Source organism: Suncus etruscus, chromosome 4, assembly GCF_024139225.1.
Source record: "Suncus etruscus isolate mSunEtr1 chromosome 4, mSunEtr1.pri.cur, whole genome shotgun sequence".
Taxonomy (NCBI): domain Eukaryota; kingdom Metazoa; phylum Chordata; class Mammalia; order Eulipotyphla; family Soricidae; genus Suncus; species Suncus etruscus.
In genome coordinates, this window is record NC_064851.1 from 37,664,469 (window position 1) to 37,688,353 (window position 23,885).

The 23,885-nt window shown below is 38.8% G+C and overlaps 2 protein-coding genes across 2 annotated transcripts in view; one reads left to right on the forward strand and one right to left on the reverse strand.

The window, feature by feature from the left end:
• Positions 1–23,885, forward strand: part of RPF1 (ribosome production factor 1 homolog) — a 1,036,037-nt gene that overhangs the window by 407,709 nt on the left and 604,443 nt on the right. The window lies entirely within an intron of this gene.
• Positions 1–23,885, reverse strand: part of MCOLN2 (mucolipin TRP cation channel 2) — a 50,510-nt gene that overhangs the window by 25,101 nt on the left and 1,524 nt on the right. Inside the window, exons 2-5 of the mRNA XM_049771252.1 lie at positions 14,639–14,812; positions 7,340–7,493; positions 1,317–1,401; positions 1,118–1,214 (exon numbers count right to left, since the gene is read on the reverse strand). Coding sequence (XP_049627209.1) covers positions 1,118–1,214; positions 1,317–1,401; positions 7,340–7,493; positions 14,639–14,812 — 510 coding nt within the window. The remainder of the gene's footprint in view (positions 1–1,117; positions 1,215–1,316; positions 1,402–7,339; positions 7,494–14,638; positions 14,813–23,885) is intronic.

Consider the following 23,885-nt stretch of genomic DNA (forward strand, 5'->3'; position numbering starts at 1 on the left):
CCCTGTTCCTTAAACATCTTTTAAAATGTATTAGGGACAGTAGGGATCATGTAGGGACTAAGGTACTTACTTGCCTTGTGACCCAAATTTGATCTCCAGCATCAAATATGGCCCCCCAAAGCACTCCCAGGGTTACTTATAAATCTAGGACTAGTAATAGACCCTGAGTAACATAGGGTGTAATCCAAAACTATGCTCCGCCCCAAATTATTAGAAGGGTTAGAGAGTGGTGTAAAAACCTAGAACCCTGGATTCAATCCCCTGCACTGCATGAGATTAAGCACTGTCTAAAGTGTCTCCCCTCCCATGCAAAAGTATTAGAGTGGGAGGTCAAAATCTACTTTTAGAATCTCTTTCCAATCCAGAAATTAAGTTTTTATAAGTTTGGAAAAGTGATCAGGGACTGGCTCGGGCTATAAAGGTGCATGATTATCATGCATACAGTCCCAAGATCAAGGCTGGGCCCAGCATGAACTCAAATACTAAATAATGGGCCTAAGTAACACCTCATTTTCAAAGTTCAGAATCAAAACCTTTGGTGGCATTGGCCAGGAGGGGCTCCTGAGTCCCCTGAAAGCTCCATAGGAGACATCCTATACTGAAAGAAAACAACAGCAGCAACAACAACAATAATTGATTTTAAAGTTGGAAAGAGTTGCTTGATTTTCAGAAACAATAGCCCCTCAATCACCTAAGATATCAAGTGTCATTAAAATAGCTGAAACACCCCCAGAGAATAGGAAGTGAGAAGATACATACCTAACTGTGACACCTAGGGTCCCATCTCTGTCACTGACCCAGAAACAAAACTATTTAAAATACAACTGCCTCTAGGGGCTGGCATGATATGATAGTTCGGTAGTATGGCTTTTGCCTTGCACCAGGCTGACCCAGGATGGACTTCAGTTCGATCTCCGCAATCCCATATGGTCCCCCAAATCAGGAGCAATTTCTGAGTGTATAACCAGGAGTAACACCCGAGCATCACCAGATGTGCCCCACCCAAAAAAAAAAAAACAACTGCTTCCAACCAACTTATAGGAGGATGTGTCTTACAATTTGCATCTACACGGAATAGAGAAAAATCACAAAATTGCTCAATAAAATAGACTCTCACAGTGTTCTTGAAGACATAGCAGTCTGGTAGCTCTCGGGAATGAATCGTCTGCAAGTCGATGCCCGTAAGGTGAAAGGAGATTTCAACTTGTAAGAGGCTGAAAAAGGAAATTCCACAAGGAATGAAGTGTCAGAATCTTACTACTCTCCTCTCCTCTCCCCATCTCCATCTCCTGGAAAATGATTTCAAATGCATTTACCGATAAAATTCTAGTGTGAAGAATGGTGAGTTCTTCCATTCCTGGGGCTTCTTGGAAAGGATCAGGAGAGGTAAGTGACTGCAATCTAAGGCAAAAGATAAAAGACACATAAGGTTGCTTTACACAAGATTCAGATGCTAAAACTAACAAGTAAGAGTGAGATGGGAAACAGGATATTTATAATATTCCAAAGTATGGCCCTCCAAAAAACCTTATTAATGACAACAGAAGACAGTCCCTTTACTAGCAGAAACCTTTCAGGCATTGCACTAATTGAATGATCAAACTTAATCTCACTAGGAATGAAAGGATCAAGGCCATGGAGGTCCTGAAATCAACCATCACTTGATTGTAGGATCATTCAGGATCATAGGACAAAACAAATGCTTGCAGATAAATATAATTTTAATACTTGGGAGAAGTATTATTGGTGTTTTGCTTTTACATTTGCATTTTACAGGGGTTTTTTTTTTGGTTTTTTTTTTTGGGGGGGGTCACACCCGGCAGTGCTCAGGGGTTACTCCTGGCTGTCTGCACAGAAATAGCTCCTGAAAGGCACCGGGGACCATATGGGACACCGGGATTCGAACCAACCTCCTTTGGTCCTGGATCGGCTGCTTGCAAGACAAACACCGCTGTGCTATCTCTCCAGGCCCAAAAGAACTTTTTTTTTTTTTTTAGTTTTTGGGTCACACCTGGCAGTGCTCCTGGCAGACTCGGGGGACACTATGGGATGGCGGGATTCAAACCACCGACCTTCTGCATGCAAGGCAAACATCTTGCCTCCATGCTCTCTCTCCAGCCCCTGCATTTTACAGGTTTAAGGAAATCTTTTTTTTTTTTTTCTGTTTTTAGTTATGACTTGAAGCAGTGATAAATTTGAACTTTTTGTTAGAGAAACTAAAGAAATTTTGTCTTTTTCTCTCGCTCACATACCCTAAATGTGAAAACTTTGAGCAGTAAGTGTTCTTTTATACTACAGCAATATGTTTGTTCACATAAATACAAATAACATATATTTCTCTATAACTAACTACTGGCAACATGGCTATGTTACTAAAACTTTGACTGGAATGTCAGATTTGAGAGAATACCATAGCTAACAAAGGAAAAACAGTTAGTACTACTTGGTTATAGTGTATGACAGTATATCAAAGGAGTAAAGAAAAATCTCTTTGCAAATCCAGAAACTTCAGTATATTTGGGGGACCTTGCAAGAGAAAAAGATAAAGATATAGCTATTGCAGGAAGAGTAAAATGGTGAGATTTTGCTTGGCATGGCTCCTGAGAATCCTGAGAAACCATGAAGAATCAATCTTATATTTTTTATAAAGAGTCTAGCAAATTAAAACAATCTATAGTAGTAGTTTCCAATTATATGTCCATAGGTCAAAATGGTTGAAACTACTGGTCTCCTTGGTTCTCTAACCTTATTGTCCTTAGATAGGTCAAATATATAGAATCTAATTTTGTTGGTAAAAAAAAAATTCAATTTTACTGTGATTGTTTGATAAAATTGGAATATGCATAGAAGTAAAATGTTTAGGATCTATATCTTTTGAAGGTTATACATTTCAAGTTGTCCTAATTATTTTTGAAGTCTTTGTTTTTACTTATAAACTGCATAGGACTGAGCTCTCCTAAGTTCTTATTATCACCCTTCAGGTGAGAATCATAATTTGGTATAATTTGTAGTATAATTTGGTGAGAAATCCACCACCAGGAGTGGATTTCCCAGGGAACTCACAAATTATACTACATGCCTTCTGACTCTTGGCTATCTTGTCAATTATGTCATAGGCGACTTGGATGAGATCGGGCAGTGAAGAAAGTAATCTAGAGAAAAGTGCTACCATTCCTCTGCCAATCTACCTTAGTCACCCAAAGAATGCAATGTGTGTTTCAGGAATAGTAAAGTTGGCTCTGAGCATCTACTTACATAGATGAACACCAGTATCCTACCAGCCCCACAAAGCATATCAAGCTGTGATTGAAGCCCACTTATTTAGTTCAGTATAAAAATTGGTTCCACAACATCCATGTTCTCAGGAAGCTGTGGACTCAGGATGGAGCAAGGAATTGATGTATGCAGGAAAATTTAAAAGAATAGGTCTGGGCTGGAGAGATAACACAGTGGTAGGGTGTTTGCTTTGCACGCAGTTGATCCGGGATGGTCCTAGGGAGCCTGCCAGGAGTGATTTCTCAGTGCAAAACCAGGAGTAAACCCTGAACGCTGCCAGATGTGGCCCCAAAACCAAAAAAGAAAGAATAGGTCTATCCTCTGGCCAGGTTTTCCAGAAATATCACCTTCCCTTACAGAAAAGAATTTCAGGAAATAAAATAGTGAAGTAAGAGAATTTCATTTAACAACATTAGAGAAATGTAAGGGGAGAGAAAGAGAGGAAAGAAAGATACTTCTTCATGAGAGAAAACTGTCTTCTCCAGAGGGAATAAGCCAAGGAGCTACATCAGGTTAAACTGAAAGTCAGTCTCCAGGGCAAAGAAAGAGCCATAAAATAAAATGTGCATCTCAGTTCAAGATGTGTCTAGTCTGCAAGGTGGAGAATGAGCCCTGTCTGCCTTCCCAAAGTTGGTTTTAGAGTATTGCTTCTTCCCAACTGTCTTGGCCTGAAATGCTCACTGTCTAGAAAAGTTAATCTGGGCATTGTTACTTAGACTCTGGACGGTTCTTTTATATTCTTTCTTGACTTTTATATACTCTGAATGCTCTTTTTTTCTGAGGGGATTTTAAATAGTTGAGACTTTGCATCACAAAAGGATTATTTTCTGTGTCTTTGGATTACTTCAAAAATAGGTAATTTGTTATTTTTATTATTTCCAAAACACTCATGACTAACCTTACCCCACTCCACTTCAGCTGTTTGCCTCCAACAAAACTAATGTTTTCACTTTTTCTTTTTTGACTTGGATTAATTAGATGCTAAGATCATCTTTTTCTGAAACCACACAAGCCAGAAATGGAAAACTTGATGGAAATTTTAGAGAACCTATTACTTGAACCTATTACCTCAACATTTAAATTTTTCAACTAACTGCCATTAGCATTCCAGCATAATTTTCAAGAGTTTGTGAGATGATAGCAGGATAAGGTATTTGCCTTGCACAAGGCTGAGCTGGGTTTGATACTTGAAACCCCGTAGGGTTCTCTAGCACTGCCAAGAGTTATCTTGAGTGTACAGTCAGCATCATCAAATATGGCCAAAAAATAGAAAAGCCTTTAAAATTTAAGTAAATTAAGAATCTTATGTGTAGAGAAGCATAACTTTCAATTTTAACTACCATATCTATAAATTTTGCATTATAAAATTCATTTTACTCAAGTTTTATGATATATTATTTGCGTTTCTCGAATGACTTTATTTAAATCTGTATTTAGAACCCCAAAGTTGTAGTGTAACTATGACACAGTTACTGTGATTTGGCTGATGAGCACATGGTGGCAGCACAACATAAACTGAGTTTATTTGGAGTTTTATTTTAAGTATGCAAATTACTTAACCTTCAAAGAGAAAATATGAACATATTGTATAAGTGCGACAACCTCAACTTTTAAGTAAATCTCACACTGCATAGAATTTCATTAAATTAACTAGATCAATGAAATAGTCACATCTTAGAAATACAAAGAAGATGGATCAGATATGTTATCATTACAGGTACAATTATGAAATCAGGGCCCGGAGAGATAGCACAGTGGCGTTGCAAGCAGCCGATCCAGGACCAAAGGTGTTTGGTTCGAGTCCCGGTGTCCCATATGGTCCCCCGTGCCTGCCAGGAGCTATTTCTGAGTAGACAGCCAGGAGTAACCCCTGAGCACCGCCGGGTGTGGCCCAAAAACCAAAAACAAACAAACAACAAAAAAAAAACAATTATGAAATCAGACCATCTCAGATAAAAACACATTAAAAAAAAAGAGCATAAGACACTTATTACACTATGGAGTATCAAAGTATTTTTTTTAAGCAGGATTCCTAACAGACTAAAGTGTCTTGCCACAGATTGGCAACAAAACTAGAAATTAGGGCCTACAGAAAAAATTCCAGGAAAACCATTAGCCTGAACAGCACAACTATCAACTACAATCCCAATGGGAAGATGCTCTGCAGGTCACACAAGGGAGGTGATTCTCTGTACTGTGAATACAACGCATAATTTGCAAACAAGTCATCTAGATAGTAGCTAATTCACCTACTCAAATGGATCTTAGTGTAGATCAATTGTCATTCATTTCCCTTAATTGTGCGAGGCCATGAATTAGATCCCTGACATCACAAACAAAACAAAGTGAAAAAAAACCCATGATTTCCCACGAATAGGTTCAAAGTTAATTCTTATCTATATCATCTGTGAGCTTCCTCCAATGCACCTAAAAAAGTAGTCTAAAATCCACTCTCAAGTTTATTAAGAATATTCTTTATAGCTTTTGAATTATTTTTTTTGAAAAAAAAAAAAGAGTTCATTTGATAAATTGTATTTAACAACTCAAAAAATATAACAAACATACAGGAAGTATCTCAAAGTCACATTGATAATCAACTTCTTTCCCTTTGGTTAAAGAAATTCCATATTCTGATAGACAGGAAGAAACTACTTCCTGTCACAGTGTGTCCTGCTCAAACAGAGAAACAGATTTGGATCACATTTCTCTTATCTGCTTTGCAGGAGAGACTGATTATGGAAAACAAGTGCATCATTTGACTTGCAAAGTTTTCTTGAGGACCCATGAGCCATGGTGTTCACATGCAATATAGTCATTCCACATATATTTAGACCCAGCATTTACTTACAGAAACAACCAACAACCCTGAGTATTTGGGAATAGCCTCCCAAACAAAACAAAAACAAAAACAAAAACACACATTTCAACCGTGACTATGATCCAGTTCCAGAATGTTAGCTACTTCAGTCACGAGTGAGTAAACTTCACGACCTCACATAAAGAGGAAGTCTATTGGGAACTTGGGGAAAAAACACATGGGCATATGCATGCACCAGACCTGGGTTTGATTTTTGGCTCCAGGGAGTCATCCACACATTGCTGATCATAGCCCTGGAAATCCCAGAACATGATGAGGGTGGCCTCAGTAATCCCTAGGACCACAGAATATCACGCCCAAGACCCTAGCTCTGAACCACTGGCTCATATTGAGAACTATGGGAGTAATTTTCCATCTATGGGAAAACAAACAAATAAAATACAGGCTTGTTAAATGAATAACAAAACCTCTAAACCTGAATAAGGTGTTTTCTTTTTTATCAAGTTGCAATCGCTGTTGTTTCCAATGGTGGGGAAAAAAATGAGGCCTGAAATAGCACCTGAGCCTCACATGTGCAAGTATGCACTCTACCACTGAGCCCAGGCCCCTCTTTACTTTTAAGTTCTCAGCAGAATGTCACTGAATTATCCTACTTTACCTAAACTTTTTGCCAAACAATCTGAGAAAGTTGGTTGCTAATCACAGTTAACTTTGAAGAACATGAACGATTTTACAAATAATAATAAAGAATAGGAACACCTATTAAGAAAAGCAAACCTTGCCTTGCAAGCAGCCGATCCAGGACCAAAGGTGGTTGGTTCGAATCCCCGGTGTCCCATATGGTCCCCCGTGCCTGCCAGGAGCTATTTCTGAGCAGACAGCCAGGAGTAATCCCTGAGCAACGCTGGGTGTAGCCCAAAAACCAAAAAAAAAAAAAAAAAAGAAAAAAAAAAAAGAAAAGCAAACTTGTCTTTTCAAAGAGCCTAAAGACCCCTCAAGAAAGAGAAAACCTAAACTAACAGGAAACACCTGATTAACCCCTAAAGAATTTTGAGTTACACCAAAGAGTTGTAGACCTATCTATCACCTACACCCCAAGTTTCCTTAGCCAAGAAGATTCCAGCAAATATGAAAGGGAAATATTCGACCAGGAAGACTATCAGAAAACAAGGTGGTTCCATTTGGGTTATCAGCACCAAAGGGCATTCATTCCGGATGGGTTGCGGGGATGGATGGCAGTATTACCTTTCTCAATGTCGCTGTCAATGTTCAGAGACTCATTTAAAGGAAACAGGGTCCCTCTCTTGTACTGCTGCTTACAGACTTTTAAGCCAATGTCATTGTCTTCATTTTCTCCATATCCAAGGGTCCCCACAGAGATGTTCTTTAGATGATAATACTGTTTAAAGCAGTTAAACAAAAACACTTGAGAGTTTCATCAACAGTTAAGCAAACAAACACTGTCTTTAGCCCCCTCTAAGTACTGTTCTATATATTTTTTCATATATTCTCCCCAGTGTAAAATACCACAGGCTAGTTTCTCTGGCTGGGTGGAAAAACCCACTGCCTAGGGCATGTGCTTCAGGTGTGCCCACCTTCCTGAGTGCCCACACTGAGGACTGCATGTCTGTCCATCTCTGAGGCTGCCCGAGTCCCCTGCTGCACCACCCCTTTCCCATTGTTTCCCAGACCTCTAGCATTTCCTGGAGTGTAGACCTGCCAGCTCTTTCTGCCTGGGGCCTTGGTTGTTCCCTGGCTTAAATCTCCCTGTCAACAGTGAAATAGACAGAGTCACTGTTTCAGGTATTGACTCCAATATTACCACCTCACTGGTGGTGATATTAAAATTTATAATTTATTAATAAAATTCATAAATTTTAAAAATAAAATAATAAATTTATTAAATTTATTAAAAATCTCTCTCATGGAAACTGAAAACAGTTGTCACCAGCTCACTGGCACCACTAGGTCCTCCCAACTCCTCCTCTGCTTTAGTCCAAAGCATTGATCATTTCCTACCCAAGACCCAAGTCATCCACCTCCCACAGCTTACAAGAATGGGACTGACTAATCTTACCCTTATATTAGTACAACTTGGCAATTTGCCTCTCTGCAATAACTTGTCTTTACTTCCTCCATTAAAGAGACTTGATTATTCTAGGACACTTCTGTGTGAAGGGGTAAATTAAAATAGTGGCAGGGAAAGAGCTCAAAGGGCTGGTGTACATGTTCTGGTGTAGGAACCCTGGATTTTGATACCCAGCACTGCTGGGTGTGGCCCCAAGAAAAAACCAAAAAGAAACACAACTTTAAAACAGACAAAATCTTTTGTGTGAGAACTCAGATGCCGGCACCTATCTCTGACTGTCTCCTGTGCTGTGCTGCATTCTTGGCCTGATTTCATCCTGTATGTGGCTTCATCTGCGCAGGGCTAGCCTTCCCTAAAACCTGATTTCATCCAGTGTGTACTTCATCTGCACACGGCTAGCCTTTCCTGGAGGTGAGTTGATACGCCCATAGAGGGAGGAGCCAGAGGAGCACGGCCACGTAGCCAATGAATACAACCACAACACGTAGAAAAACCCACAATAAGGGGCCGGGTAGGTGGCGCTGGAGGTAAGGTGTCTGCCTTGCAAGCGCTAGCCAAGGAAGGACCGCGGTTCGATCCCCCGGCGTCCCATATGGTCCCCCCAAGCCAGGGGCGATTTCTGAGCACATAGCCAGGAGTAACCCCTGAGCATCAAACGGGTGTGGCCCAAAAACCAAAAAAAAAAAAAAAAAAAAAAAAAAAGAAAAACCCACAATACAAGTGTGACAATGGGAAAACAACGCAAACTAGGACCAGACATAGAGAATGAAGACGGCAACTCAGATGACCAGAACATGCCAACCATCTAGTCAGTCTCTCAGATAAGAAGTTTAGAGTCGAAATTTGGAAGATGTTCAAAGAACTCAAAGAAAGTATAGAAGAGAACACTAATAAGAATTAAGAGAATATGAAGATAGAAATCAGAAAACTCCAAACTGAAATTTCAGGTCAAATAACAGGTCTGAAAAACTCAGTAGATGAATTGAAGAAAAACATGGATGAGCTTTCCCACAGGTTAACAGCAGCTGAGGATAGAATTAGTACACTGGAAGATGAGATGAATAACAACTCCATACAGCAGAAGAGATTGGAAAAAAGCCTTAAAGCAAATGATCAAACAATGGAAAAATTACTCAAAGAATGGGAACAGATAAAAATAGAAGTCAATGATAAGCTCAACAGAAAAAACTTAAGAATCATTGGAGTCCCAGAGACCCAGGAAGAAAATCTCCAGGAAGAATCAATGGTCAAGAACATCATTAAAGAGAAACTACCACTACCAGAGCTAAATATATGCGATAAAATCCTGCATGTCTGAAGAGTACCAACTATAAAAGACCCCAGAAAAAAACACCCCTAGACACATCCTAGTCACAATGACGAATTCCGCAGATAGAGACAAAATTCTGAAAGCAGCATGATAGAAAAGAGAAATTACATTCAAGGAAACATTCTTGAGATTTACTGCAGACCTGTCACCTGAAACACTCAAGGCCAGAAAGCAGTGGTGGGACATAGTGACAAAACTCAATAAAATAAATACTTTGCCTAGAATACTGCACCCAGCAAAACTCACTTTCAGGTTTTAAGGAACAATACATGGTTTCATAGACAAACAACAGCTAAGAAACTTCACAGACTCAAAACCAGTCTTAAAAAAAAAAAAAACCTGAAAGACCTACTTTAAGACAAGACTTAACCAACAGACACACCAAACTTTGATATAAAGATGGCATTAAATCCCAGGACAATTCTTTCTCTCAATGTCAATGGACTAAATGCACCAGTTAAGAGACACAAAGTGGCTAAATGGATCAAAAAACTCAATCCAACCTTCTGCTGTCTACAAGAAATGCACCTGAATAGTCAGAACAAACATAGACTCAAAATAAAAGGCTGGAGGAAAATCATCCAAGCAAACACACCCATAAAAAAGTTGAAGTGGCCATACTAATATCAGATGATGTAAACTTTATGCTCAGGAAAGTTGTAAGGGAAAAGATGAATATTTTGTATTAATCAAGAGATATGTACAGCAGGAAGAAATTACTCTCTTAAACATATATGCACCAAATGAGGGGCCAGCAAAATATTTAATACAACTGTTGACAAATCTGAAAAATAATATCAATAACAACACAATAATTGTGGGAGACCTCAACACAGCATTGTCAACACTTGACAGGTCAACCAGACTGAAACCCAACAAGAATATACTAGACCTGAAAAGAGAAATGGAAGAAAGAGGCCTAGTAGATATATATAGAACACTCCACCCCCAAAACCTGGATACACATTCTTCTCTAATGTACATGGGACATTCTCCAGGATAGACTACATGCTAGCACATAAAACATACCTCCAAAATATCAAGAGGATAGAAATTTTGCAGGCTACCTTCGCTGACCACAAGGCCCTGAAATTATATGTGAACTACAAAGGGACACAGAAGAAAAACTTTAATACCTGGAAGTTAAACAGTCTAATACTGAATAACCAGTGGGTCCGAGATGAAATCAAAGAGGAAATCAAAACCTTCCTAGAAACAAATGACAATGGAGACACAAACTATCAGAACCTATGGGACACAGCAAAAGCGGTACTGACAGGAAAATTTATAGCTTTGCAAGCACACATCAGGAAAGAAGAAGGGGCATACCTAAATAGCTTAATGACACAGCTAATAAAATTAGAAAGTGCTCAACAAAAGGAACCAAAAATAGGGAGACAGAAGGAAATAACAAAGCTGAGAGCAGAAATCAATGAAGTGGAAACCCGAAAAACAATCCGAAAGATCAACAAAAGCAGAAGTTGGTTCTTTGAAAAAATAATCAAAATTGATAATCCACTGGCAAAACTAACGAAGAAAGAGAGAGAGAGAGAGAAACTTGATAACTCATATTAGGAATGAAAAAGGAGAGATCACTACTGATATGGTGGAGATTCAAAGGGTAAACAGAAACTACTTTGAGAAACTATGCCACTAAAAATGAGAACCTGGAAGAAATGGATAAATTCTTGAACTCTTATACTCTTCCACGGTTGAAAGAAGAGGATGTAGCATATCTAAACACCCCCATCACTATTGAGGAAATTAAGACGGTAATCAAATGTCTGCCCAAAAACAAAAGCCCAGGTCCAGATGGATTCACTAATGAATTCTCTCAAACATTTCAAGAGGAACTACTACCAATCCTGGCAAGACTCTTTCATGAAATCGAAAAAACAGGAACACTTCCAAATACCTTTTATGAAGCCAACATCACCTTGATACCTAAATCAGACAGAGATGCTACAAAAAAAAGAAAATTACAGATCAATATCGCTGATGAACACAGATGCAAAGATCCTCAACAAAATCCTGGCAAATAGGATTCAATGCCTCATTAAGAAGATCATCCACTACGATCAAGTAGGTTTCATCCCAGGAATGCAAGGCTGGTTTAACATCCATAAATCTATCAACATTATACACAACATCAACAACAAGAAAAATAAAAATCACATGATCATATCAATAGACACAGAGAAAACATTTGATAAGGTCCAACACCCATTCTTGATCAAAACTCTCAGCAAAATGGGAATGGAAGAAACCTTTCTCAATATAGTTAAGGCCATCTACCACAAGCCAGAGGCAAATATTGTCCTCAATGGAGAAAAACTAAAAGCCTTCCCTCTAAATTCTGGCACAAGACAAGGCTGTCCTCTCTCACCACTCCTATTCAACATAGCACTGGAAGTACTTGCTATAGCAATTAGGCAAGAAAAAGATATCAAGGGAATCCAGATAGAAAAGGAAGAAGTCAAGCTCTCGCTGTTTGCAGATGACATGATACTCTACTTAGAAAACCCTAAAGACTCTATCAAAAAGCTTCTAGAAATAATAAACTCATATAGCAATGTGACAGGTTACAAAATTAACACACAAAAATCAATGGCCTTGGGGCCGGAGAGATAGCATGGAGGTAAGGCGTTTGCCTTTCATGCAGGAGGTCATCGGTTCGAATCCCGGCATCCCATATGGTCCCCTGTGCCTGCCAGGGGCAGTTTCTGAGCCTGGAGCCAGGAATAACCCCTGAGCACTGCCGGGTGTGACCCAAAAACCAGAAAAAAAAATGTTTAAAAAAAAAAATCAATGGCCTTTCTATATACCAATAATAATATGGAGGAAATGGGCATTAAGAAAACAACCCCATTCATATCAAATATCTTGGAATCAACTTGACTGAAAATGTGAAGGACCTATACAAAGAAAACTATACAACTCTGCTAAAAGAAATAAGAGAGGACACGCGGAAATGGAAGCACATACCCTGCTCATGAATTGGCAGGATTAACATCCTCTAATTGGCAATACTCCCCAAAGCATTGTACAGATTTAATGTGATCCCTCTAAAGATACCCATGACATTCTTCAAAGAAGTGGATCAGGGACTTTGGGAATTCATTTGGAACAATAAACACCCTAGAATAGCTAAAGCAATTATTGGGAAAAAGAATATGGGAGGAATTACTTTCCCCAACTTTAAACTTTACTACAAAGCAATAGTTATCAAAACAGCATGGTATTGGAATAAAGACAGGACCTCAGATCAGTGGAATAGGCTTGAATACTCAGAGAATGTTCTCCAGACATACAATCTCCTAATTTTTGATAAAGGAGCAGGAAATCCTAAATAGAGCAAAGAAAGCCTCTTCAACAAGTGGTGTTGGCACAACTGGCTAGCCACTTGCAAAAAAATGAACTTAGGGGGCCGGGCGGTGGCGCTAAAGGTAAGGTGCCTGCCTTGCCTGCGCTAGCCTTAGACGGACCGCGGTTCGATCCCCCGGTGTCCCATATGGTCCCCCAAGCCAGGAGCAACTTCTGAGCGCATAGCCAGGAGTAACCCCTGAGCGTTACCGGGTGTGGCCCAAAAACCAAAAAAAAAAAAAAAAAATGAACTTAGACTCCCAGTTAACATCATGTACGAAGGTAAAATCCAAATGGACTAAAGATCTCGATATCAGACCCGAAACCATAAGTTATATAGAATGATACGTAGGCAAAACACTCAGGAAATTGAGACTACAGGCATATTCAAGGAGGAAACTGCACTCTCCAAGCAAATGAAAGCAGAGATTAACAGATGGGAATATATTAAGCTGAGAAGCTTCTGCACCTCAAAGGAAATAGTGCCCAGGATACAAGAGCACCCCACTGAGTGGGAGAAACTATTCACCCAATACCCATCAGATAAGGGGCTAACCTCCAAAATATACAAGGCACTGACAGAACTTTACAAGAAAAAAATATCTAATCCTATCAGAAAATGGGGAGAAGAAATGGACAGACACTTTGACAAAGAAGAAATACACATGGCCAAAAGACACATGAAAAAATGCTCCACGTCACTAATTATCAGGGAGATGCAAATCAAAACAACTATGAGGTACCACCTCACACCACAGAGATTGGCACACATCACAAAGAATGAGAACAAGCAGTGTTGGCAGGGATGTGGAGAGAAAGGAACTCTTATCCACTGCTGGTGGGAATGCCGTCTAGTTCAACCTTTATGGAAAGCAATACGAAGATTCCTCCAAAAACAGGAAATCGAGCTCCCATACTGTCCAGCTATACAACTCCTAGAAATATAACCTAGGAACACAAAAATACAATACAAAAATCCCTACCTTACACCTATATTCATTGCAGCTCTATTTACCATAGCAAGACTCTGGAAACAGCCAAGATACCCTTCAACAGTTGAATGGCTAAATAAAATGTGGTACATAAACACAATGGAATATTATGCAGCTGTCAGGAGAATTGAAGTCATGAAATTTTTCTATACATGGATGTACATGGAATTTATTATGCTGAGTGAAATAAGTCAGAGAGAGAGATAGAGAAAGACGCAGAATGGTCTCACTCATTTATGGGTTTTAAGAAAAATGAAAGACATTCTTGCAATAATAATGTTCAGACACAAAAGAGAGGAGGGCTGGAAGTTACAGCCCACCTCATGAAGCTCACCTCAAACAGGGATGAGTTTAGAGAAATAACTACATTGTGAACTATCCTAACAATGAGAATGTATTAGGGAAATAGAAAGCCTGTCTAGAGTACATGTGGGGGTAGGGTGGGGAGGAGGGAGATTTGGGACATGGGAAATGGGAATGTTGCACTGGTGATGGGTGGTGTTCTTTACATTGCTGAAATCTAAACACAATCATGTATGTAATCAAGTTGTTTAAATAAAATATATATTAAAAAATAATAAATGATTTTGATAAAAAAAACAAAAAAATCTTTTGCATGATTTATAGCCTCAGAAATATCAGTAAACATTATGAGGGAGTTTATAAAGTATTTACACTCCAATATTTAATATGGTTTAATTTTTTTGCTAATATAAGGTCAAATATCAATATGATCCTAAAGTATAGATTATCCATAACAGAATACTTACCTGATTAATGACAAAAAAGATGCTTTCATAAGTGTCCTCTTGAGTGTATACACTACAACTGTAGTCATCTTCATCCTCACCAGAATAGCCTCTCAAAAATAAATACTTAAAAGCAACAGTGTTTTCTTCTTTGAAAGCAACCACCAACTGGTTACTTAAACCAAAACGAATAAGCTAGAGAAAGAAAATTGAAAACAGAATTTTACCATTTATCTGGGGATGAGAGGGCGACAGGCATGTGCTTTCTTCTTTCTCGTTTTACATAAGGTTTCTTTTCATTTTCTTTCTTTCTTTTTTTTTTTTTAATTTTTGGGTCACACCTGGTGATGCTCAGGGATTACTCCTAGCTATGTGCTCAGAAATTGCTCCTTGCTCTGGGGACCATATGGGACGCCAGGGATCAAACCAAGGTTCATCCTGGATTGGCCCTGTGTAAGGCAAATGTTCTACCACTGGGCTATCGCTCTGATCTTTCATTCTACATAAGGTTGTTTTTTTTTATGCCCCCTTTCCTATGAGTACTACCAAGAAAATATCTCTTGTTTAATTTCTACTAACAAAAAGAATCAATATTAAAATATTGATTACAATAAATTGTAAGAACTCACCACTTCCAGCCCTTAATGAAAAAGAAGTTAGAAAAAGAACAACACTGAAATCCAAATCAGTGAAGTCTGACTTTATTTTTCTTGTACTTTGATTCAAGATTATTTTAAAAATATATATAGGGCTGGAATGATAGTACAGATGGCAGGGCACTTTTCTTGCATGCAGCCAACCTGACTTTGATCCTCAGCACCACATTTGGTCTCTTGAGCACGACCAGGAGTGATTCCAGAGCACAGAGCCAGGAGTACAACCCAAGTACCACCATCAGGTATGAATCAAAAGCCAGCAATAATAAAATAGATACTGGGAGGTCTCAGGAATGCTCGTGTCTAAAAACTGCCTCGCAAGCATAAAACCTTTGATCCTTGATGCATTCCAATATCTGGGACCCTCGGTGCTGTCGAAGAGTGCATGATCTCCCATCAGTGTGTTATTACAAAAGCATGTACTCCAGAAAGTATCATGACTAAAGGAGTATGGCTGAGCTCATGGTAAGCACCACGACTAAATGTGCTGCCCCTAGCAAGCACAGTAGCACATTTTCAAACATCACAACCAGAATTATAACCCTACTCATTGGAACAACAGCAAAGTAGGAAAGGGAAAAATATAAATTTGTAAGTCATAACTAAAAATGGGTGCGCTTTGTTAAGTAGCAATTCATGTTTTCATCTTTCACTCTTTGAAAGTTAACTCATATGTTTTGCACATGGCTTTTAAGAATACTTTGTCATTGTTGCTTTGGGGTGACTGTGCTCAGGATTTACTATTCTTGGTTCTTCACTCAGGGATCATACCTCACTGTGCTGTAGATCAAACCTGGGAGGGCTGTGTGCAAGACAAGCTTCTAAATCTGCTTTTACTTCAAGAATAGCTTTAAAAAGTGGGATATAAATATGTATATATATATATATATATACTTGTACAAATATTTATAGAAAGAAAGAGAAATGTATACATAGAGTGTGTGTGTGAGTGTGTATGTGCGTGTGTGTATTTAGGAATTAAGATATTGCATATTTTCAACCCAGGGTAAAATCCCTGGCACTGCAAATTTTCTTTCCAGCATGATCAGGTTTTACTCCAGAGCACAGAGCACCTGAGACTTTCTAGCTGTGGGTCTAAATTTAAAAAAAAAAGAAAAAGAAAAGAAACAAAGCAAAAGCACAAAAGTGGGCTATATATAAACTCAGTTGAGTGATTACAATTATCAAGGGAATTCAATTATTCCAGTTTTGCAATTACTCATATAAGAACTCTTATATACCCCCAACCCCACCAACAGCATCAAGCATGTACTCCAGCATGCATCATGGTTATAAGGGCTAGGGAGGAGAAGAGGATTGAGCTAGGGAAATGGCCCAAGGGCTGGAGCACATGTCATGCAAGCAAGGTCCAGAGTATGATCCCTGTACTACATTCAGTACTTCCAAGGCATCACTGCTACTGGGGAAGTCTGCACTGCCAAGCATCATTGAAAATGGCCTCCAGTGTCTCTGAATTGCTGGGAAGTTTCTTTCTCAAAACAGAAGGGCAGGAAGAGGGCTCAAAGGGCCAAAATATATGTTTTGGGTATAGGAGTTCCAGTTTGATCCCTGGCACCCACTGTCACCCTGAGCTCCCTGGGAGTAGTCTACATAAATAAGAATGAAAATGATAAATACACAAAAATAATGAGGATTCCCTCTACCAGGGAAGACCCTACTGCTGCTCTCACATCGACCTACTCAAAAGACACTTCCCTTAACACTGAGAAGACTTAACAACAACAACAATGACCTGCTTACAGGACAGGGCTCTCTGCATTGCTCTTTAATTGTGAGGTGAAACTAGAGGATGCTCCACACCATCCTGACTTCAAGGATTTGCAGATTCCAGGATCTTTAATACAGAAACCTAATACCAACAGCAGAGACTGTGTGAAAAATAAAAGTGTATTGGCACTACAGACAATGACTTGGATTGGACAAACTAGTTTGCCTGGAGCTTAGAGTTGGTCTTATGCCAGGAAACTTCAGGGGTAGGGTCTCCTTGTATGTAGGCCAAGGCTTTTCCTTTCCATGTCCCCCATATTTTGGTGGGCCTTTGCAAACAATAATTGCCACTCTAACAACATTTTTACTGTGCTTATTTGACTCTAATCCTTAAAAAAGAAAAATACCCACTTAAACTTTTGAGGTTAACTTAAACTAATATGCATGTGCATGGAAATGTAAAAAAATACTATGCCTTCAATGTTACATAAATGTTATGGCTTTAGATTGCTTTGTGTACATGCACACACTTGCTTTCAACACACACTTTCCTATCTGCTCCACCAAGTTCTTATGTGTTCTCTCACAAAACCAAGTCAAAATGTCAAGCAATTGCTAAACCTAGTGATTCCAATCCAAGAAAAAATATTAGATTTACACATCGTGCAACAAAGATTCTCCAAAGTCTGTAATTTGTCAGCCTGCAGTAGTAGCACAAAGGTCATATTGCTTTTTGAAAGCTAAAAAAGTAAACCAGAAAACCAACACACAGTAATAATATCAAGGTTCTTTCATTACACACACTTTTTTTTTTGTGGGGGGGATAGTGCCACATTGGTGGTTCTCAGTGGTTGTTCTTGGCTTTGCACCAGGAATCACTTCTGGCAGGCTTGGGAGGCCCATATGGGATACCTAGGATCAAACCCAAGTTGGCTGCATGCAAGGCAAATGCCCTACCTGCTATATTATTGCTCCAGCCCCAATACACACTATTTTATAATTGCTATGCATGCACAAAAACTAAGCTGTACACAATAAAGTTTGCTGAATAAAATTTCCTGTGACAATTATTCACAAAATTAACAATGAAAGGTATTAAATAGCACTCTCACCTACTGAGTCTAAACACTGTGACTAAAATTTCTTATTTTTACAGGTCAGAGATATATACTTGCCTTTCATGCTGCTGACCTGGTTTGATCCCTAGAATCCCAAGTGGTTCCTCATACCAGGAACAGAGGTAAGAGTATGTCCTAAGCAGAGCTGACATGGTCTAAATCCCCTGTTTAAAAAAGGAAGTACAGAAAGAGAGTACAATAGGTAGATCAAGTGTTTGGCTTGCAAGCACTGAGAGGTACAATTGAGCAGATTTCATCTCCAGTATCCATCATGCCAAAATTTATCCCTCAGCATAGAGTAAGCTCTGAGCGCAACAGGATGTGAACCAAAACCAAAATAAAGCGAAAGTCTTATTTTTACTTTTCACATAATCTTCTAACAATAGATGCCCCATAAGGACATGGACATTGGGCTCAATAAAGACATGGACTTTCCCCTCAACTATTTACCCGGGAGCTGGCAGACCATCCATCTCAATATTAGAGTTAAATACCAAGTCACTGGATGAATATAGACTCATTTCATACAAAAGTAGTACGGATGAAGTTCAATAACAAGTCCCAAACATGTCTTAGTGTGGATCCAAGCCACAATGACTAGACTCTCTGTCTATTTGACCACTTGCCATACCACCTCTCCCATGGAAATACTGCCCTCTTAACTCTAGAAGTGGGAAATCAGTCCTCTCCACCCCCCCCACCCCCCCGTGCTCATTGTAAAGCTAAGGAAGCAGGGTCAGGGGGCATGGCTCAAAAGGACTAAAGCACATGCTTCGAATGAAAGGATTCCAGGATCAATCCCCAGAACTGTGATTTTCTGAGCAACACTCAGAGTAACTCTTGAGCCAGAGTCAAGAGTGTCCCTAAAGCACTCCTGGGTGTGGCCTCCAGAAAACAGTAAACAAACCATTTACAGTAAACAAATAGTCAATGGGAAATTGATAACTTGACAAGAAAGAGGCAATTTGTTGATATTTCAGTCACTGTCTTACTAAAACTGATACAGTTTTGAGACTAAGAACACAAATATGGGGGGCTGGGCAGTAGCGCTAAAGGTAAGGTGCCTGCCTTGCCTGCGCTAGCCTTGGACAGACCGCTGTTCGATCCCCCGGTGTCCCATATGGTCCCCCAAGCCAGGAGCAACTTCTGAGCACATAGCCAGGAGTAACCCCTGAGCATTACCGGGTGTGGCCCAAAAACCAAAAAAATAAAAATAAAAATAAAACAAAACAAAGAACACAAATATGGGGCTGTTGTGATCTCTAGTTGGAGTCATTCCCATGTAGCATCAGCAATAAGCAATGCCCTTCATTCTAATGTTCATTAAACAAACTAAGATTCATGTACTGGTCCATCATCATCAGCAAATACTTGTCTAATGCAAGGCTTAGTGTTGTCAGATAGAGCCAGACTCCACAGAGCAGGAGCAGGGAAGTGATGGCATGAGCCAAAGTATTTAAAAAATTTTAAGAGGAGTTGACAGAAAAAAACAGATGCTAGCTCCATTGGCTCAATTTTAAGATTTAGTGAGGTTGTAAAACAGTAAAAAATAATTATTTATGAGACATAGTCTAACAAAGTTTCTGGATTTAAAATTTAAGATGCAATCAGCATAAAAGAAAATATTCTGGGTCAGGTAGAAACAAATAACCCTTTAATAAATTACAAAGTCTATGGGAGGAAAATAGAAAAACTAGAAAAAAAATGCAGCTGCCTCTCTCAAGGTCGTAAATTACTATTTAATGCAGGTAGGAATGTCTAAAAAATGTTCCCCTCTCAGCCACCCTGATAAAATAGCATCCACCCTATTAGACTTGAGGATGGAGTTCTAAGAAAGAAAGAAAAAGAAGGTCAGGGAAGGGGATTTGAAGGAAGGACAGTATTTTGAAAATTCTGCTGGAATTATATTTCTCTGAAGCAGTTTAGAAACTGCTGAGCGAACCTATAGTAAATAAAAGCTTAATCCCTCAAAATTTTAATAAGTTAGACCTATATACAAATAAATAATCAATTCTTAGGAGTATGTTATTTAAAAAATTCTATTAAAGGGACCAGAGTGATAGTACAGGGTTAGGGATCTTGCCTTGCATGTGACTGAGCAGGTTTTGATTCCCAGCACCACATCAGGAGTGATTTTGAGTAAAGAATTAGGAATAAGGTCTGAGGACCACAAGGTGTGACCCATTCCAAAATTATATTAAAAACTGTATTAAAGATGAAAAGAACAGGGAGTGATGGTAAATAGACAAGAAGTTCTCATGTGTATGTGTGTTTTTAATACCCTTTTCATTTATCACTAAGCTTATAAACTTCCAGATATATCCACATGCTTAGCATTTTAAAAATGTTAAGTGGGATTGCTAGGAAAAGTTATCAAGTTGTTTTTTTTTTTGGGGGGGGGGGTTGAGTTCTAATTTTCCTGGTTTAGAAGATTCAGAGTGTCTGTCAAAGGAAGAGCCAGTGTGATTCTGATACTAGATATTAGAACTATGTAATTTAAACCTAAGCATTATGGCTTAGGTTTTATATTTTATATATTTGTATTATATATAAATTTATATATTATAACTTTTCATCATTATATAACAGTATACAATATATAACGATAAAATAAACTTCTCAAGAAAAGGATTAATCTTTTGACAAATATTGAAAGTAATGTCCTGAAATTCTGAGACTAAAATTAGTGTTTTTAAATCTTTCAACTACAGTATTAATAACAATTCAGTAGCATACAGCCTAGGTAATAGAGTGAATGTGATCTTAGAGAAATGCTTCAAAATTATTGTCCTGGAAAGTGGCAGAATATAATTTCCACCAATGTTTTAAGGACAAATATGAGTTTGGTAAGTGGTCAAACAGACCCAGTGAAGACCCAGACTTCAAACAGCACCTTTGAAATGCAGGAGAAAAGGCGGGGGTCGGGTGGGGAGGAGGGAGATTTGGGACATTGGTGATGGGAACGTTGCACTGGTGATGGGTGGTGTTCTTTACATGACTGAAATCCAAACACAATCATGTATGTAATCAAGGTATTTAAATAAAATATATATAAAGAAATGGAGAAAAAGAATCAATTCTATTCTTGAAGGTACACATGGGCAGAAATGAGAAGTATTGGGTGGGTCCACTGGGGTGGAATTTGGATTGGAAACAGTAGATAAAAACCTGCTAGAGAAGCCAGAGAGATAGTGCAGAACGTGCAGTTGAGCCAGGTTCAATCTAAAAACCACATACCGGTAGTTCCTGAGCATTACTGGGATTGACCCCTGAGGTCAGAGCCATGTGTGTATGTGCCCTCTGCCAGGCCCCCAAAACACCACTGAAAGACGCTGGGGCAGCCAGTGAATTCTGGGAGACAGCACCCATTTCCTTCGTTCAGTAAGATTCAATTGGGATAGAGAATCAGTAGAGTCTGACTGAAGATTCTGAGCAAGAGTTACCTCGCAGAGAATCTAAAGAGAATTAGTCTGATATTAGCATTGACTAAACTAATCTGCATGTGAGTAAGAAAGGAAGTCATATGATGCTGACTGAAGAAGTCCTGATAAGAAATCTGCATTTCCAGGATTCATACCTGGAACATAAGCAACATGACAACCAGAGAACAGACTCCAGAGCCTGATTCTCTGGGGTCAAAACTCTTGCTCTACCTTTTAACAATTAACAGACTAGAAGCACTGACCAGAAAGAGAGCTCAGTGGTCTGGATGCAAGTCTTGAGTCAATATCTAGGCACTATGGCCCCAAACCAAAATAAAAAAACATAAAATAAAATTTAATTTTAAAAAGTCCAGGGCCTGGAGAGATAGCACAGCAGTAGGGCATTTGCTTTGCATGCAGCCGACCCAGGAGGGAGCTGGTTCAATTCTGAGCACCCTGTATGGTCCCCCTGCCTGCCAGGGGTGACTTCTGAGTGCAGAGCCAGGAGTAACCCCTGAGCACCTCTGGGTGTGGCCCCAAAACTAATTAATCAATCAATAAAGTTATACAAAAAAAAGTCAAGGAACAAATTTCTTTTTTTTTTCTTTTTGTTCTTTCAGGCCACACCCGTTTGATGCTCAGGGGTTACTCCTGGCTAAGCACTCAGAAATTGCCCCTGGCTTGGGGGGATCATATGGGACACCGAGGGATTGAACCGCGGTCCTTCCTTGGCTAGCACTTGCAAGGCAGACACCTTACCTCTAGCGCCACCTCGCCGGCCCCAGGGACAAATTTCTTACTCTCTTTGGTCCAGTTTCCTCATCCATAAAAATAAGATGAGTCTTTCCTAATTGGATAGCAGTACATTGAAATGAGAATGGGGGCGTTTAACCTTTTTATACCTACACCCTGGAGAAAAGAGGAGGGACATTTTGCACACCACTAAGGCTGAAACAACAAAAAGCATCTGTAATAAGAAAGTATCAGAGCAAGTAAGAAATCACAGCACTTGCCTTACATAATACTGGAGTGGGTTTGATCCCAGACACTGCATATACTCCTAAGCACCACAGGTGTGATTCCTGAATATGGAGCCAGATGTAAGACCTGAACATTGCTGGGTGTGGCCCCAAACTATAAACAAATAAGATTTATCACCAACACTCAAATGTTCTACTTCATTGTGTAGTATAAGGAAACAAAGCAAGGGATTAGAGAATTCCAGGTAGAAACCACCCTGATTAAAGGATAATAGAAATGTTATTTGAGAATGGGGAGATGGACGAGGAAGAGTCCCAAGCACTCAGACATGGGCATGGTTGCAGCAACTCTGCAAATATACAATGAAACTGGTTCTGTTGTTAAAACAAAAATAATTAAAAAATAAAAGTACTTATTTATATGACCTAGAATGCATTTATAACAAGAATACTTATTTACCAATACTTAGAGAATCATATCATTACATGATCCAGATGTACCATGTACTTAAATGGCAATAACTTTTTTTATATCTGTGAAGTAAATTTCTGCAGACTGGCACAGGTTTGCCAATTGGTGGTTGAAAACCATTGAGTTGGCACGATAAAAGCACAGAGTGAACAAATATAAAGCAGTGATTGGCACATGGCAAATGCTCGTCCGTGTTACCTGTCAGCAGTAGTAATGCATTTACAATTATAGATATAGCAGTGTATCTACATTATATGAAGTGCTTCATTCATATTTTTAATAAATTAATGTAGCAACAACAGTGTATGCAAGAGAAAAGGCAATAAGAACGGCATAATCAACTATGTTAAAAGGAATCTATGGGAGCTATTGGTATTCAGGACAAAAAAGGTGAGTCAAAGAAAATGATGTGTTCTTAGGCCCAAATAACTCAGAATTTTGGTAATCTTAATAGATTTTTATTTAATTGAACTGAAAGCTGGTTTAGAAAGAGAAGAAATCTGGAAATGATTTAAATGAATAAAATGACAACACAAAATGTAATTTCTTTACCTTCCAAGTAATGCTAATGACAACTTTATCAGTTGTTAAAATTTGAACTTAAAAACTAAGAACTAAAATAAAAAATTTTAAAAACAAAACTGCTTAAGCATACACAAAGAATAGTGCCCTTCCCATCTGAACTTTAGTTACTGTGAAAGTAACTTATTAACCCTACAACCTGATGAACTAGAATTGCATGAAAAATATCATTTGCATGAAAATATCAATGAAAAGACCTGAAATTCATTAAGATGTAATTTTTTTTTATTTTTATTTATTTATTTATTTATTTGGTTTTTGGGTCATACCAGGCAGCACTCAGAGGCTACTCCTGGCTCTATGCTCAAAA